A 16,884-nucleotide genomic window follows, 5' to 3' on the forward strand; every position below is an offset into this window, starting at 1 on the left:
CGAGCGGCACAAGACTCGAGAGACGACGCGACGACCCAGTCAAAAAATTCAAAATTCGAATCACCACAACGGCCGCCATCAACGCCGCACCCTATAAACCCCAATCCCCAATCCTCAATCCACCATCTTCCCCCTTCCTTCACCCAATCCTCCCCGATAAAAAACACATCAGACTCAGAGACATCCTACCACCGGGCAGGAAAGAGCGATGAGGAGCGACGGCGATGTCAAGTCCTTCTTCCGGCAGCAGAAGGCCCGCTCCGGCGCGGCGGCGGCCGCCAAGCCCACCGGCGGCGTCTCCAAGAAGGCGGCGCTCCCCCACCAGAAGCAGGCGGCGGCGCTTCTCTTCCACCCCACACCTGGTAAGATTCAATCCCCCCGACTGATCCAAATCGGACACGGTTCGTACGCCGGCGCCGTCAGATCTCCACGTATTAACCGATCCGTCGATCTGATGCTGTTTGTTGTTCCTGTTGCGGCAGATCACGCCGACGGAGCGGACGCGAGGAGGGAGGAGGAGGACAGGGAGAGGAAGGCCCGGGAGTTCGACATGGACATGCGCTACGGGCCCTGCCTCGGCCTCACCCGCGCCCAGCGCTGGCACCGCGCCGCCGCGCTCGGCCTCGCCCCGCCGCCGCACGCGCTCTGCTCCGACAACCAGCCGTGCCTCTGGGAGGGCCGCGTCTAGGCTCGACAGCGGCGCCCTGCGGCGAGCGCGCCCGTCGAATCCTCTCGACCTGATGCTGCTTCTACCTGCCACTCCTCGTGGTACTGCCTGCTTCCTCCGTAGTGATGTGATTGTGGTCTCTTCAGTCTTCGTGCTGCTCCTCGTGTGATCTATCTGTACGTCTGGATCAGTGCAACTGCGTGCGTGAGATGCCGTGTGATCCGATTGGGTGTTAAATTAATCTAAGTTAGTCCTCGTTCCATCTCCCCTGTTTCGGGACAGAGATTTCGTGTCTTGTTGGTCTCACACATCCCGTTATGCATCTACGACTACGATTCGAATTGCAAGCTTGCAGCTACGAGAACTCTTGCTCTGTTTGTTTGCTGCAGGAGTAAATCAAGAATAGATCTGGACACCATTACGGTTGCATCTTCTTCCAGTATACCATATTAGTTCGCTGTTTGCCAATGACAGTGGTCCTGTGGTAACATGGTCATATTCCTGCCAAAGTGTCGTGTTGGCACTGTATAAGGCTGGTGCCAATGCACCGCCCGCCTCCCGCCCCGCCACGTCAGCTTTTCTCCCACTCTCACCCCACTCTCACCCCACCTTGCCAATGCATGGGCTATAGTCCCCACTCTCACTTCTCTCTCCTCCACATCACCATTTCTTTTCCACATTAAGTTATTTCACTCGATTTTGTTTAGACATTCAAAATAATGCAAGAAATTATTTTATTTAACTTAAAATGTTACCGATTGCATCATAAAATAGTGCCAGCTCTATTTAAATTGTTGTGCAAAAAGCCCCTCAAAATTTGGCTCAAAACACCCTAAAATGCCAAAATTTGGCTCAAAACACCCTAAAATGCCAAATCCTACCAATTTTTCCTAAGTCCAGGGGTTTTCTCGCAAAACCCCCTTTGTCTTCTACCTCCCGCCCCGCCTCTCGCCCACCCCGCCATCGCTGCCGCCCCGCTCCCGCCTCGCTCTCGCCGCCAACGCGGGCGGCGGCGGGCGATAGCGCCGGCGCCCCGCCGCGCCCTCCCTCTCGTCTCGCCCGCCTCCCGCCTCTCTCCCGCCCCGCGCCGGGCGGTACCGCCCCCGCTCTCTCCCGCGTTGGCACCAGCCTAAGGAAGCGGCACACAAATGAACTGCAACCATCTTAGAGCTGTGCCTAACGCAGGATTAGCTTAGTTTCGGTGAACTACTGCAATGGAGCGAGTTACTTATTGGTCAATCACAAGCCCTACAAGGTGGAAAACTGCATTTTTTTATGAGCTGAACACATGTAATTTTTATACTGTATTCATCTTGAAACCCCTTGCCAATAAATAATAATCTTGAAACCTACATGTACAACCTTTGTTTCCAAATAATATGGTGTATCTATGTATTTGTGAGCGGCTGCATCTTTATGTGCTTCGTAATTTTTGTTTTGTTTTGGGCCAGTCCTTGTCGTTGAAGCACATTGATGTTGGGCAGTTATGTCGTTTGCCAATTGCCAAGCGAACATTACCTTCTTACCTAAAACCTTCACCTTCGACAATTTTGTCCATTGCTCGTGCACTTCTCGCCATCGTGGATATGCTCATCCAGTTGGTCTCCCTACACCCATTACCATGTGGTAGACCTTACACTTACCTGTGAAATGAAAATATCTCTAGTCCTTCGTACGACACCCTTGTCTGGGCAAGTCTTACAAGTATTTTTAGCATGCCATTTGGTGAGATTTATGTGGGGAAGAGTTAGGGAACTCTTGCATTGCGACTGGAACCTAGCAAGGGTTGGTGATTTAATTGCGCTCGCCCATAACTTGTCGGGCCAATTGTGTAAGCTGGTTTGGTTCACCTTTGTGGCTCAATGTTGAACCCTTTGGAACATTCGTAACAAGCTCGCCACGATAAAGTAATTGGCAACCCTGCTGACGTGTTCTATCAAATGTCAATTCATATGCAGTGTTGGATGGTTCTAGTTAGACAGAGGGACATGGAGGCTACTAGACCTGGTGAGGCAATGTGTTCCATTGTTCAAATTGTCGCAGTTGGTAGAATGGTCATTCATCATCTGCAACACTCCAACGCAGTGTGACTTTGCATCCACCCGGTTACAACCCAGTTAGAACAAGGCTATTTCACAATGACATTGATTCAACCATGCGTGCATTCTGTACGCACGGTATAGAGCATAAGCTATGCATCTCCTTCTCTCTAGTTTTAGAGGAACCTAGTCGTACATGTTTTCTTAAGCCACCTAGTTTTTTTAGCACATTTAGAATCACCATTCTTACCACATTTAAAATCATCTGTTTAGCACATTTAGAGTCACCTTTTTTTCTGAGCGGAAGGACATTTCGAATCACCTTTTTTAAGCAATAATAACATTTATAATCATCTAGTCGTATATGTTTTTTTTGAGTGAAACCTAGTCGTATATCTTTTTTCCGAGTGAAACCTAGTCGTATATGTTGAATCATCATTAATGGATAGAATAGAACGTGAGGCCTACTATACCAAAGCCCACTCATACATCGAGCCACAAATATCCATCCCAGCCCAAACCCATTAGCTTTGCCTGGAGCAGCCCATCTCACATCTCCGCGACCCGCAACCATCCGAAACCCTACCCTTTCCGCACCTGCTATAAAGTTGCTCCTCTCGCCTTCCCCCTCTCGCGCCGCCACTCCCCTTTCCTCCTCTCGCAGCAAAACCCTAGCTGTCGACCACCCCAGCTCGCCGCCGCCGCAGCGAGCTCCTCCCTCCACCACCGCAACCATGGCGACCCAGATCAGCAAGAAGAAGAAGGTAAGCAACCATCCACATCCACCGCCTCCCCCACGATTTATCGGCGCATCGACCGATCTGACGCTTCCCCTTTCCCGCGTGTGTAGTTTGTGAGCGACGGCGTGTTCTACGCCGAGCTGAACGAGATGCTGACCCGGGAGCTGGCCGAGGACGGCTACTCCGGCGTGGAGGTGCGCGTGACCCCGATGCGCACGGAGATCATCATCCGGGCCACCAGGACCCAGAACGTGCTCGGCGAGAAGGGCCGCAGGATCAGGGAGCTCACCTCCGTCGTCCAGAAGAGGTTCAACTTCCCCGAGAACGGCGTCGAGCTCTACGCCGAGAAGGTCGTCAACCGTGGCCTCTGCGCCATCGCCCAGGCCGAGTCTCTCCGCTACAAGCTCCTCGGCGGCCTCGCCGTCCGCAGGTATAATCGTGGCCCATTCCTCGATTTTCTGTTCTATTGGATTCGATTGGTAGATTTGCTCGTGAATTCCTATAGGTGATGTAGTACTCTAATCCTGTGCTTTGATGTTTGGCATGACTATGAGATCTAAACAACATGCAACTGATTGTTCAGTATATGGTTATATTCTGGGAAGTTTGTAGTCAAATATTCATGTCCACACTGTGTGTAAGGTAGAGATGATTGCTGCACCTCTGTATGTTTTACCCTGCTTTCAGTCTTTGTTTGTGGGATATTTACATTGGTGCAAAAAGTATAAGCTGCTCCTTGTAGCAGCAGCGGCCAGACAACCGTAGAGATAGATCCACAGATGAATGGCTACTATGCTGTTTGCCTACTAATTCTATCTCACATTTCTCCTCTACTACTAGCTGGCCCTACTTTCTATTTCTTGTTTACGCTAATATGTTCTTCGATAGTACTAAGTAGCTCTAACACTACCTCGATGTTTTATTTCTGTGTTGCACCTGTGTGTTCTATTGTCCTACTTTCTACTCGTGCTAGTTGGATATGACACTGGTGCAGAAAGGAAAAGCTGCTCCTTGGAGCAGCAGCGGCCAGACAACCGTAGAGATAGATCCACAGATGAATGGCCACTATGCTGTTTGCCTACTAATTCTATCTCACATTTCTCCTCTACTAGTAGCCAGTCCTACTTTCTAATTCATGTTTACTCTGATAGTATGTTCTTGGATAGTACTAAGTAGCACAAGTACCTCGATGTTGTGTTTCTGTGTTGCACCTGTGTGTTCTATTGTCCTACTTTCTACTTGTGCTAGTAGGATATCACACTGGTGCAGAAAGGAAAAGCTGCTCCTTGGAGCAGCAGCGGCCAGACAACCGTAGAGATAGATCCACAGATGAATGGCCAATCTGCTGTTTGTCTACTAAATCTATCTCACATTTTGTGTAAATGATTTAGCATGTTTGCTTTTGTAACTAGGTTCCACTATGCAATTATTCGAAGTGTTGTATCAAATTAGAACCCATTCCATTTTTGGTGTGCATTAGTGCATCTGTTATCTGTTTAGTTCTGCTTTCTGCTCATGATTGTGGGATTGTGAACATGGTGCATAGATGAAATGCTGCTTCTGAAGCAGCGGCGGCCAGACAACCGTTGAGATAGATCCACAGATGAACAGTCTTTATAGCGTTTGTCTACTAATTATATCTCAAATTTGTGTTTGATTTATAGACATTACATGTTTAAGATTTATCTTTATGCCCCATGCTCGATTTTTATGAAATCATTTTTATTAGAATCTTTGTTTTAATCTCTCTGTCCATATTCTAACATCGTTGTTTTAATGACAGGGCTTGCTATGGTGTTCTCCGCTTTGTTATGGAGAGTGGTGCCAAGGGTTGTGAGGTAATTTCCTTTACAGATGTCTTGACAAGCATTTGTGCATGAAAGGTGGTTTAGTTGATGACTGATATGTTCATGGTTAACTAGGTCATTGTGAGCGGCAAGCTCAGGGCTCAGAGGGCCAAGAGCATGAAGTTCAAGGATGGCTACATGATCTCATCTGGTCAGCCAGTGAATGAGTACATCGATGCTGCTGTGAGACACGTGCTTCTCAGACAGGTTCGTTTGCTGTCCTGCTTTCTACACCTTTTTTTTCTTCTTTTACACCTTGTGCAAGTGTACATAGGGCTGAACTTGTTGGTTTGCTTTCTGCAGGGTGTTCTTGGTATCAAGGTGAAGATCATGCTCGACTGGGATCCCAAGGGCAAGCTTGGCCCGACCACCCCTCTGCCTGACCTTGTCACCATCCACCCCCCGAAGGAGGAGGATGAGCTTCGCCCTCCCACCCTGGTTGAGGTCTAAACACCCAATCATGAAATGTTGCATCTTTTTGGGGTCTTGGACATGGCTGTCACTGTTCTCGGTCCTAGATAGGTTTCTATCCTTATGATAAGCAAGGGCTATGCGACACTTTTAATGGACAAAAGATTCTATGTAATGGTGCTATGTTAATTTCGTTTAAAACTAAGTTTTGCCGAGACAAGTTACATCCATATGTATGCCAGAAGTCTTTGTTTGCTTATCAGGCCTTGTTTGGCAGTTATAATGGTGTCATCCAATGTTTCCAGTCTTGACGGTTCTGATAGAGAACTGTTTAAAGACTTTTGTTGAGATTACTATTATTCCATTGCTAGTCTTTGTTTATGCTGCAGCGTGCAGTTCAGTGCTTAGTGTACTCCCTCTGTCCCTGTTTACAGGGTCTATGTGTATTCCAAGATCGTCAATTTGACCAATATAATGTAAGTTTTACATTATAAAATGCTAGTCTTTGTTTATGCTGCAGCGTGCAGTTCAGTGCTTAGTGTACTCCCTCTGTCCCTGTTTACAGGGTCTATGTGTATTCCAAGATCGTCAATTTGACCAATATAATGTAAGTTTTACATTATAAAATTATGCCATTACAAAGTACATCATTGAAATTTCTAATCATATATATTTTGTAGTATATATGTTATGTAAATTGTTTGAATTAGCGACCTAGGATACGTATAAACCAGGACGGAGATTGATGTAGTTCTTTATGTTAAGGTTGGTGTCCGACTCACTTATGGTGACACAACGTTGTATACCTTACAAAACAGTTGTGAAAGAAAAGACAATGAGACCAGCGATGGTGGTTTACTGGTTTAATCTCCTCCTTCACAATGTTCCTCACAATCTTCTCTACTCCTTTGCAAGTCATGTACTAATGATCCGTTGGGGCAGCATGAGTGACCAATGGTAGAGGCGACAAGCTTTTCACTAGACATTGTTCCTAGGTTGCTTTGAAAGACTACGACTGAAGAGTGCATCGAAGATGGGTGACGAAAACTGTGTGTTACAGGTTTACTTCTAAACTGACCTTCAGAACATACATGCACGACATGTGATTCGTACAATGGTTTACGGTTTAGGTTTCATGTTGTATGTTTAAGTGAGCTTGAACATAATGTCTCAAACCGGATCATGGGGAGCACAATCCCACACACAGCTCAAATGCTTGGCATCGTCTTTGTCATCTTCTCGATAATGTGCATGTCTGTCTTGGATGAAAATTTTCCAATAATAAGTGTTAATATCTCATCTTGAAACTTGAAAGAGTGTAAGGTAGGAGGAGAGTATTGGTAGGTTCATGCTGTGTGTTTTCCAGTCAAGCTGGAAAATAATGTCAAAATAAAAATGAAAAAGAAAGGTCAAACTGGAACATGGAGAGCACACTCACACAGCTCAAATGGTTTAGCATTGGCTTTGTCATTTGCTCGATATCCCAGCAATTAATCTGGCTACCAACCACCTCTTTCCCACTAAGCAACCCAAAAACCCACATCATTCTCAGTTAATCCGGCATCTAACGTTATCTTCCTGTCAGAGGTGAGATTCCCCTAAACTAAAATCAGACGTGAGATTAGACTATCAGAGCGTTAGTATTTGTAATTTCGGTCAACCATGCTCTATTTCTTTCTGATGACAACATGGCGGTATACAACAGCATATATGGTGACATTATACGAGGCAGGCTCAAAATCACTGGATTTCAGAAAAGTCATGGTGATTGGAGAAAAGAGAAGCAACTTCAAACTCCAGTGCCTTCCATCAGCATGTTCCTGTTGTAGATTACACTTTGCATACCTCAGACCACAAGGTGGGTGGTCTCCTCTTCGGTGGTAACAGGCGAGGAGTCCGGCAGAGTGGGTAGGTCCTCCCTGACGGAGAACCTCAGCCACCGCTTCTTCTCCACATACACGAGGCCCGGCTGCAGCGCGAACCCCACGAGCACCGCCAGGATGCTCACGGCCATCACCTTGAAGGATGCCAGGGCCATCACAACGACGATCAGAATGGTCGGGGGGATGATCATCACGACAGTGCCCACCGTGCCCAGCGGGATACGGAAAGGTCGGGAGGTGCTTGGGTGGGTTATCCTCAGCTTGATGAAGGCAATGAACTCCAATATCATCCCGAAGCAGTATAGGTAGTTTTCTGCGGCAATAATCTCCTGGAAGCTCATCCAGGACAGCAGGACCACACCTAATGCAGAGAACAGGATGCCGATCAGCGGGGTCCCGTGGCGTGATCTCTTGGCAAAGAACTCAGGGAGCATGCCACGCTCAGCCATCCCCAGAAGCTGGTAAGAATCACTGCTCATTTCAGTAACAAAGTTGCCCATGTTTGACAAGGCAGCAGCAGCTTGAATCCACGAATGCAACCAGAAACCACCAAGAATTTTTGCAACATCTGAAAAATATCCATCCGTCCAGGACTCTCGAACCACTGGAAGGGCTGCTGTACAAGTGATCAGAGGGTAGAGGTATCCCACAACTACTAAAACTAGAGCATAAGAAAGTGCCCTCGGGAGGGTTCTCTTTGGATTCTCAACCTCTCCAGCCAATGTACTGATTGAATCCCAATAGTTGAGGTTCCAGAACAGAGTGTTCAGATATAATCCCCAATTCACATTGTCCAGGTCCATTTCAAACCATCTTGAAGGTTCAATCTGTGGAATAGCTATCAATCCCATTACAAAGAAAGGGAGCAGAGAGAACACCCCAAGAAAGACTGCCACCCAGCCAACTATTGTTAATCCTCTGTAGTTCATGTAGGTAAGGGCAACTGTGAGGATAAGCACCGCAAAAGTCCTTGGAAGCCCGCCACCGAGAGCTGGAACACTGGACTTGACATAGTCAAGAAAAAGGACCGGATAGAGAGCATTATCTATGACCCCACTAAGCCACTTTGCCCAGCCTTGCTGAAAAGCCCAAAAGGGTCCAAGAGCTGAAGAGACCCAGACAACATAGCCACCATTCTCAGGGAACATAGTGCCCATCTCAGCAGTGATTAGGGCTTCTGGAACACTCCATATGAACGCAAACAGAAGAAAACCCAAAATTGCTAGGAGCGGTCCAGCTGCCTTGACACTATCTTCAATCCCAAAGGGACCCCCTGAGACTTCATAGAATATGAGGAAGACGAGGGGGACCATGGAAACCTTTGGGATGCCATGCCCTCCCTTTCGCTGTTCCCCGTCATTGACACCATCATACTTGAAATCGACACGATCGTCCATAGGAACAGAGGCTGAATTTGCTCGTGTTACGGCTGTGCTCCTCAATTTCTGCAGTTAGAAAGCCAATTATTGATTAAAATGCAAGCCTTAGGTTGTCCCTTGTTAATTGTTATACCATGCACAATATGTACAAAATTACCACGATTTGGATGTCTTAGGACTTGGTAGATTGTTGAAATTAATACTAGAAAGGAAAAGATGGCTTTGCACCTATTAAAGATGCACAGTTAAGAAAAATACCACTGAACTTGAATGGTTTAACATAATACTAGCATTTTTACCATTCCGTCAACCTAAGTTAGGCTTTTTCCCAGTCAGTTTTTGCATTGCGCGAAAGCCATACTTGAAATCAAAACAATCTCACATAGGAAGGACAGGCTCAATTTTCTTGTCTTATGCTGTGATCCTCAATTTCTGCAGTTGGAAAGCCAATTATCAATAAAAGGTAAACCTTAGGTTGTTTATTGTTAGCAGATGCAACACATGTACACAAGTAATGTGTAGTATAAACCTAAATTTTCGTATCAATTCGATAACTTGTCTACATGTACTACTAATAGAGAAAGAAAGGCTTTGACCTCACTCAAAGATGCCAAGTTTCCTTTAAAAAGATGCACAGTTTAAGAAAGAACCGCTTTGTGCTTACTCAAAGATGCCCAGTTTGCGTAAAAAACAGTGCAGTTTTGCAAAATACCACTATACTTGGATTGTCACATAAGTAACGTTCAAAAATTGCTCCATTAGAACTGGAGCTGGTCAAGGTCGCCCCACAACAATGAATCAGGCATGGTTTAATTGCACGCGAAGAGGATAAACTCATTGAACATGATGTTGCCTGATAAAACACCGCAAGCATCAGAAGTAAAACAACACGGAGGTGGTGCTAAAAATAATAACAAAGTGGTATTTCCATGGCATTAAGGTGAACCACGTAAGTTTGGAGGCATTTCACTCTCGGAATCTTTGAGTGATGCAAAGCCAACATTTCGTACAAAAATTAGCAGGCTCCGAAAGATATCAAATAAACAGCTTGGAATTGTGACATTGTCAGTATTCCAACCACAAATAGATCAAATTACTATTTTGGTCACGGAGGATCGGTATGTTTACTAGGTTGTAACAACAGTGAGAATGATCACAGTGAGCTTTTATAGAATTTCGCTATCTGACAACCAAATGTGGGTTTATCATTTCTTTAACTGAACTGTGAAAAGGACTGTGCCTAGTTCAATTTCGAATATCCAACTGGGCTAACCAACATGCATAGTCAGAACTGACAGATTTTGTTTATCAGAATGGAGTTTTTTTAATGACTAGTGCATAAGTTCAGGTGAAGGTCTCAAACAAACACCACCTAACATGGAGCTCAAAAAAACAAACTACAGAGAAGAAAACAAAATGACCCCCAAAGTCCAAAAGGAACTCTACAAGGTAAGCGGTTTTGAGCTCAGCAACAGATACATTACCAAGAACATGAATAATAAATTATCTAAGATAATGCACAAACATGGCAAGGTTTTGAGTCCCCTGACAAAATCAGAGCCTCAGCAAATCAGCGCAGCTAACAAGGGATTTGGTTGCGACTCCTTGAAGTTGAACAATATATCAATTTCATATTATGGATTGAAAACGAAGTGCCATGTCAACGTCAAGCTCTGTGACTCACAGTAGCAGGACAAAATATTGACCATCAGAGAAGTTCAGGGGCAAACTATGGGTATGGTCTCAACTCTCAGTTTAACACAGATAAAATGATATATAAAACTTGTGTGATGGTGCATGCATATTAATTAGCACATTATGGGTACTTGGATTAAAATAACACATCAAACCGTCATAAAACCAAGCCCTGCGAAGCTTTTAAGTACCGCAATCCCATGCTGTGGCGCACCCGAGATAAACAGTCAACGCCTACAACCTGCAACAGCTTTCCACGTTGGAAGGAAGTGAAGCGGAGCAAGCTACTTGAAGCTGAAGCATTATCTGGGGCCTTTTGGATCGAAACTTTCCACTTTGCACAGGATGCAGAGTCTCTGAAGTCGACAGAGATTGGGCGCAAAGCTCGTGCAGCGCACTGTAGGATCGATTGGACTCAACCAGGATCGATCTTGAGCACCGTGCGAGGAAGAAACTAATCGGAGGATGGATCAGAGTCGCAGGGTACCAGCAAATCGGCAGACTGACCGGACGGGGAGGATGGAAGGTTGGATTATCTGGATCTTGACTGCTAACCCCGCTGCCACATCAAATAAAAAACGTCCCCAGGCAAAATCATCCAATCGAGATAGGGCTGCTTACCGACGAAAGGCAGAAATCGATCCACGCCCGTCAGGTACCACCGGTAGGGACTGGTTCGCTCCGATTGTGCCCCGCCGCCGTCCTCTCGAGGCAGGGAGCGCGTGGGGGATGGGGAGGGACGGATTTGGGCTTTGTGGGGAGATCGGAGAGGAAGAACCGGCTAGAGGAGGAGCATTGAGGAGGGGCGGCGAAGTTTCAGAGTCCTGGGCGGTTTACGTGCAGTCGTAGACGGCGCTGTGACGCTTGTGCGCGCTCCCGTACAAGACGCTGCCGCTGTGGCTCTCGCCGTGACCTGAGCGCTACCTCGGCGGTGGTGCACAACAGCACAGCAAAACTGGATTCATGGGTTGTGACAATATGCTAACCGAAAAATCTTTTTAGAGGATCACTAGGAGCTTAGTACCCCTAAATCCTCAAATTCTAAAAAATAACTGTTTTTTACATTTTGCGAGAGAAAAAACGCGTAGACTAGAACCCCTAAATCCTTAAATCCGCAAAAAAAAAATTTAGGGGTCCAACCCTCAAACATAATTTCAATCTGTACAAGCGAGGGTTGGGGAGGCCAAACTGCTCCCAACCCGCACTCGTCTTCCTCGTCGCGGGAGGGAAATTTCCCATCCCCAACCTCCCGCCTCCGCGCCGCTGGCCCCGCCCGCCGCGATTCCGGCCGCCGCCTGCCTCCCCTCGACCCCTGCTGGCCGCCGCGAGCTCCCCGCCCCCGGATCCGCGCCTTGATGTCCACGCACGCTTCTATTCCTGTAGACAATGTTGGGCCTCCAAGAGCATAAGTTTGTAAAACAGCAGCAAGTTTCCCTTAAGTGAATCACCCAAGGTAATTTATCGAACTCAGGGAGGTAGAGGTCAAAGATATCCCTCTCAAGCAACCCTGCAATTAAGATACAAGAAGTCTCTTGTGTCCTCAACACGCCCAATACACTTGTCAGATGTATAGGTGCACTAGTTCGGCGAAGAGATAATGAAATACAAGTAATATGGATGATTATAAGTAGTAATTGCAATCTAAAATAAAGATGGCAGCAAGCAAACATGTAACAGAACTTGTTGGAAACGGTGTTTCAATGCTTAGAAACAAGGCCTAGGGATCATACTTTCACTAGTGGACACTCTCAACAATGATCACATAACTGAATAAATAAATGCTAATCTCAAACACTCTCTTGTTGGATAACAAACACCATTCATTGTGTAGGGCTACAAGAGCACCCTCAAGCCGGAGTAAACAAGCTCCACAACTTCATAAAGGAAACACACACGATGCGCACACTATCACCATCACACCGTGGAGAGTGAATCCGGAGTTCATATTAAAGTAACCTCTAGAGTGCATAATAGACAAGAGTAACATCTACATATTCAACTAGATTACAAAGCTCACGATCACATAAAGATCACATGGGAGAGAGAGATGAACCACATAGCTACCGGTAGAGCCCTCAGCCTCGGGGAGAACTACTCCCTCCTCATCATGGGAGACAGCAACGACGATGAAGATGGCGGTGGTGTCGATGGAGATGACTCCGGGGGCAATTCCCCGTCCCGGCGGCGTGCCAGAACAGAGACTTATGTCCCCCAAAACGGAGTTTCGCGATGGCGGCGGTGCCCCTGGAGTCTTTCTGGAGTATGATTGATTGATGTAGGGTTTTCGCGTCGCGAGAAATATACAGGCGAAAGGGCAGCGTCGGTGGAGTCCCGAGGGGCCCACACCATAGGGTGGGGCGGCCCCCTCTGGCCGCGCCGGCTGATGGGGAGGAGGCCCCGGGCCTCCTCCGGCTCGGCCCTTCGGCTCTGTGAGTCTTCCGGCGAAATAGAATTTACGTGATTTTTCCGGATTTTTCCGAGCACTTTGGTTTTTGGGCCTTTTACGCAATAAACGGACATAATAAACGAAGCGGCACTGCGGCATCTTGTTAATAGGTTAGTCCAATAAATGCCATAATATGATATAAAGTGCATATAAAACATGTAGATATTTTCATAAAACTAGCATGGAACATAAGAAATTATAGATACGTTTGAGACGTATCAAGCATCCCCAAGCTTAGTTCCTACTCGCCCTCAAGTAGGTAAACGATAACAAGGATAATTTTTGAAGTGACATGCTACCAACATGATCTTGATCAATACCATTGTAAAGCATATGAAATGAATGAAGTGATTCAAAGCAATGGTAAAGATAATGTCTAAACAACTGAATCATATAGCAAAGACTTTTCATGAATAGTACTTTCAAGACAAGCATCAATAAGTCTTGCATAGGAGTTAACTCATAAAGCAATAGATTCTTAATAGAAGGTTTTGAAGCAACACAAAGGAAAATATAAGTTTCAGCAGTTGCTTTCAACTTCAACATGTATATCTCATGGATAATTGTCAACACAAAGTAATATGATGAATGCAAATAAGCAAGTATGTAAGAATCAATGCACACAGCTGACTCAAGTGTTTGCTTCTAGGATAGAAAGAAGTAGGTAAACTGACTGTTATCACCAGAATTTGACCGAGTCAGAGGTGGGCCGCGATCAAGATGGACTTGAAGATATATACATGGAAGAAATACGTGAATCGGCCTTGTGTACCAAGTTTGGGCTAATTGCCCGTGTATCTGTAACGTATTAGATTATGAGTCGGTTAGGAGATAGAGTTTTACCCGTGCACGGTTAGGTGCACGCTTGAATTAGAAAGTCCCCTGGACTATAAATATGTATCTAGGGTTTATAAAATAAACAACAACCAACGTTCAATACAAGCAAATCTCGGCGCATCGCCAACTCCTTTGTCTCGAGGGTTTCTCCGGTAAGCACCATGCTGCCTAGATCGCATCTTGCGATCTAGGCAGCACAAGCCTACCCACGTTGTTCATGCGTTGCTCGTCTTTGAAGCCTTTTTGATGGCGAGCAACGTAGTTATCTTAGATGTGTTAGGGTTAGCATTGTTCTTCGTATCATATGCTTGTCGTATTGCAACCCTTATACATCTAGCCGCCCTTACACCTATCTTAGGTGTAGGGGCGGCACCCCGCTTGATCATAGTGTAGTAGATCCGATCCGTTACGGTTGCTCCTTGTTCTTCAAGGATTAGTTTAATATCCGCAATAGTTAGGCCTTACAAAGGGTTGGAGGATCCAGCGGCGTGTAGGGTGTAATTTGCTAGCCCTAGACGAGGATGTTCCGGGGATCAACCTCGTGTTGGTTTTTAGGCCCTGTCTAGGATCGGCTTACGATCACCGTGCGCGAGCGCGAGGCCCAATCGTGAGTAGGATGATCCGATTATGCGGTGAAAACCCTAAATCGTCGTAGATCGCATTAGCTTTATCTTGATCAAGCGGGACCACCATATATTCGTGCACCTCGTACGAATCATGGGTGGATCGGCTCTTTGAGCCGATTCACGGGATAACCCGAGAGCCGATCGAGGCTCGTATTTAACGTTTACGTGTATGCCATGCGAGGAAACTAAGCGAGGCATCATCCAACACCTTCACGACCAGGTATAGGTCAGGTGGCACGCCCTTGCGACAGCATCGGACGTGTGACCGGAAGGCTTTGCGGGCCGTCGCTGCGAGGGCCCGGGGCCAGCCGCAGCCCTAGTTGTTCCCGGCTCTACGGTGTTGCCGGTCGCTGCCCGCCGGTGGGTTTCCGACCGCAACACATTACGGCACGCCCGGTGGGACCATCTTCGACATCCACCCCATCGCCATCTACATCCGAGATGGCGGAAAGCACTCCGGTCAAGTACAAGGATCGGCCGACGAGCTCAAGAAGAAGCATGACGAGATCAAGGCGGTCCTCGAAGCCGAACTCATCGGCTCTTTCCACAGAACCCGCTCCCATGGCGTCGGGTGGAAGGGGTTCTCACCGAAGGCGCACTCGATGGAGTGGACCTGTCCGCTCCGTCGGAAGAACGCACCGGGTCGGCTGCGTCGGGAGATCAACTACATGGTGGCTCATTCGCTGCACCGCCACTCCGAGAGCACGGTGAACACTTTAGAGCGTGTCGCTCGCGCGTGATCCAGGAAATCATGAGCCATCGGTATTCGCCGTCGGGACCAGCTCTGGGGACTTACAAAGGATAGATGCCACTCCAGTCCCATCCACCGCTGCCGTTCGCATGGGCAGCACCAGAAGTGCCGAACTCATCGGCATACGTCGTCTACAAAATTGGTGGTGATCCTAGTGACTACCAATTCCTACCTGAGGCGCCCAAGGAGATCCCGCACGGATACGCGTGCGCATATGTGCCAGACTGCAGCACCTGGGCACTCTCGAACCAGGGTGCGACAGCAGGGGCCTCTGGAACAGCAGGAGGAACGTCGGGGGCAGATCTTGAGAAGCAAACATGGCTAGCTAAGTACGCCACTCCGACAAACCTCCAGAGCCCAGCTCCTGCAGTTGGCTCAGAGCTGGAAAAGCAAGCATGGCTGGTTAAGTATGCCACCCCGGCGAATCTTCAGGGTTCGACACCTTCAGCCATCACCGCGGATCAGATTTGTACAATTTTGAAAGATCAGTTCGGCATGATGCCGAAAAAGAAGACGTTCGGCTATACCAAGCCGTACCCCAACGAGTACGAATTGATCCCGCTACCACCCAAATATCGGCTCCCGGACTTCACAAAGTTTAGTGGATCAGATGGTTCCAGCTCCATCGAACATGTGAGCCGATATTTGGCACAAGCTGGGCACGATCTCGGCGTCGGACGAGCTGCGTGTGAGGTTCTTCGCACGGTCCCTCACGGGATCGGCTTTCGGGTGGTACACATCGCTGCCACCGAACTCAATCCGGACTTGGAAGCGGTTGGAAGAGCGGTTCCATGAGCAGTATCACTCGAGAGGCTTCCGAGGCTGGCATTGCCGATCTAGCACAAGTACGACGAAGCGCGGGGAAACGGTGTCGGAATACATCCAGCACTTCGGGACCGTGAGGAACCGATGCTATTTGGTTCACGTAAGTGAAAAAGAAGCGATCGAGTTGGCGGTGGTGGGTCTCTCATCATCGATCAAGGACGTGGCCTCCCAAGCGAGACTACCCTTCATTGGCGCACATGGTGCGAAGGCGTCGGCATATGAACAGCGCCACCCGGATGTTTACCGGGACAAATTCAAGCGTGCGGTGGCCCTGGTTGACGCGGACGAGGATGAAGGTGCTGCGGGAGATCGAGAGGTAGCGAGTGGCTGAATGGACTCGAGCGGCAGGCCCCGTGTCCTGCAAATGGGTGAAGCCACAAGGCCCTCCAAAAGGGTTCGACTTCGACGTGACCAAAGCCGAGCAGATTTTCGATCTCTTACTCACGGAGAAGCATATAAAGGTACCCGAAGGCCACAAGATTCCTACGGTGCAGGAGCTGAACGGAAAGCCATGCGCAAGTGGCATAACACGTTCACCCACACCACTAACGATTGCGGGGTGTGGCGTCGGCGAGATCCAAATGGCGATAGAAAATGGACGGCTAATTTTCAACCGAGTACGCCATGAAGGTCGACACACACCCCTTCCCCGCCGTTAACATGGTGGAGTATACTTACCATGGAGGGTGCCAGCCGGATCTCTCGTGCAATATCAACATGGTAGGGCTTGGGCACCAC

At 47.7% G+C, this 16,884-nt stretch overlaps 3 protein-coding genes and 4 non-coding genes across 9 annotated transcripts; 6 read left to right on the top strand and 1 right to left on the bottom strand.

Moving 5' to 3' along the window:
* Window positions 1-208: 208 nt before the first annotated feature.
* LOC124684715 lies at window positions 209-688 on the top strand. Its single transcript, XM_047218975.1, has 2 exons — window positions 209-362; window positions 483-688. Exons 1-2 carry the CDS (start codon window positions 209-211, stop codon window positions 686-688), a joined length of 360 nt encoding a protein of 119 aa, XP_047074931.1.
* Window positions 689-3,353: 2,665 nt separating this feature from the next.
* On the top strand, window positions 3,354-5,984 carry LOC124702772 (40S ribosomal protein S3-3). The gene is made up of 5 exons (XM_047234936.1): window positions 3,354-3,470; window positions 3,557-3,876; window positions 5,230-5,284; window positions 5,369-5,500; window positions 5,597-5,984. The coding sequence occupies exons 1-5, from the start codon at window positions 3,441-3,443 to the stop codon at window positions 5,741-5,743; spliced, it is 684 nt and encodes a 227-aa protein (XP_047090892.1). The 5' UTR covers window positions 3,354-3,440; the 3' UTR covers window positions 5,744-5,984.
* LOC124685570 lies at window positions 4,102-4,271 on the top strand. Its single transcript, XR_006997554.1, has one exon. It is a non-coding gene; the product is annotated as a small nucleolar RNA snoR143 (small nucleolar RNA).
* On the top strand, window positions 4,377-4,546 carry LOC124685568. Its single transcript, XR_006997552.1, has one exon. It is a non-coding gene; the product is annotated as a small nucleolar RNA snoR143 (small nucleolar RNA).
* Window positions 4,652-4,821, top strand: LOC124685564. The gene has a single exon (XR_006997549.1). It is a non-coding gene; the product is annotated as a small nucleolar RNA snoR143 (small nucleolar RNA).
* LOC124685569 lies at window positions 4,926-5,095 on the top strand. Its single transcript, XR_006997553.1, has one exon. It is a non-coding gene; the product is annotated as a small nucleolar RNA snoR143 (small nucleolar RNA).
* A 1,159-nt stretch (window positions 5,985-7,143) lies between the features above and the next one.
* LOC124702783 (probable polyamine transporter At1g31830) lies at window positions 7,144-11,602 on the bottom strand. Of its 3 annotated transcripts, XM_047234943.1 has the most exons (3): window positions 11,283-11,602; window positions 9,266-9,398; window positions 7,144-9,032 (listed from the first exon to the last, which is right to left on the bottom strand). In XM_047234943.1, the coding sequence occupies exons 2-3, from the start codon at window positions 9,266-9,268 to the stop codon at window positions 7,551-7,553; spliced, it is 1,485 nt and encodes a 494-aa protein (XP_047090899.1). In that variant the 5' UTR covers window positions 9,269-9,398; window positions 11,283-11,602; the 3' UTR covers window positions 7,144-7,550. The 3 variants fall into 3 exon arrangements, with proteins under 3 accessions (XP_047090899.1, XP_047090900.1, XP_047090907.1); XM_047234944.1 differs by lacking the exon at window positions 9,266-9,398; XM_047234951.1 differs by lacking the exons at window positions 9,266-9,398; window positions 11,283-11,602 and adding an exon at window positions 9,124-9,248.
* Window positions 11,603-16,884: the final 5,282 nt, after the last annotated feature.

This window comes from Lolium rigidum, chromosome 1 (genome assembly GCF_022539505.1).
Source record: "Lolium rigidum isolate FL_2022 chromosome 1, APGP_CSIRO_Lrig_0.1, whole genome shotgun sequence".
Classification (NCBI taxonomy): Eukaryota; Viridiplantae; Streptophyta; class Magnoliopsida; order Poales; family Poaceae; genus Lolium; species Lolium rigidum.

Excerpts from the sequence above, each read along its gene's own strand:
- LOC124684715 (XM_047218975.1), top strand. The coding sequence starts at position 209 with ATGAGGAGCGACGGCGATGTCAAGTCCTTCTTCCGGCAGCAGAAGGCC. Across the intron at positions 363-482 it reads TCTCTTCCACCCCACACCTG|ATCACGCCGACGGAGCGGAC; the intron begins GTAAGATTCAAT and ends CTGTTGCGGCAG.
- LOC124702772 (XM_047234936.1), top strand. The coding sequence starts at position 3,441 with ATGGCGACCCAGATCAGCAAGAAGAAGAAG. Across the intron at positions 3,877-5,229 it reads GGCGGCCTCGCCGTCCGCAG|GGCTTGCTATGGTGTTCTCC; the intron begins GTATAATCGTGG and ends TTTTAATGACAG. Across the intron at positions 5,285-5,368 it reads GTGGTGCCAAGGGTTGTGAG|GTCATTGTGAGCGGCAAGCT; the intron begins GTAATTTCCTTT and ends ATGGTTAACTAG.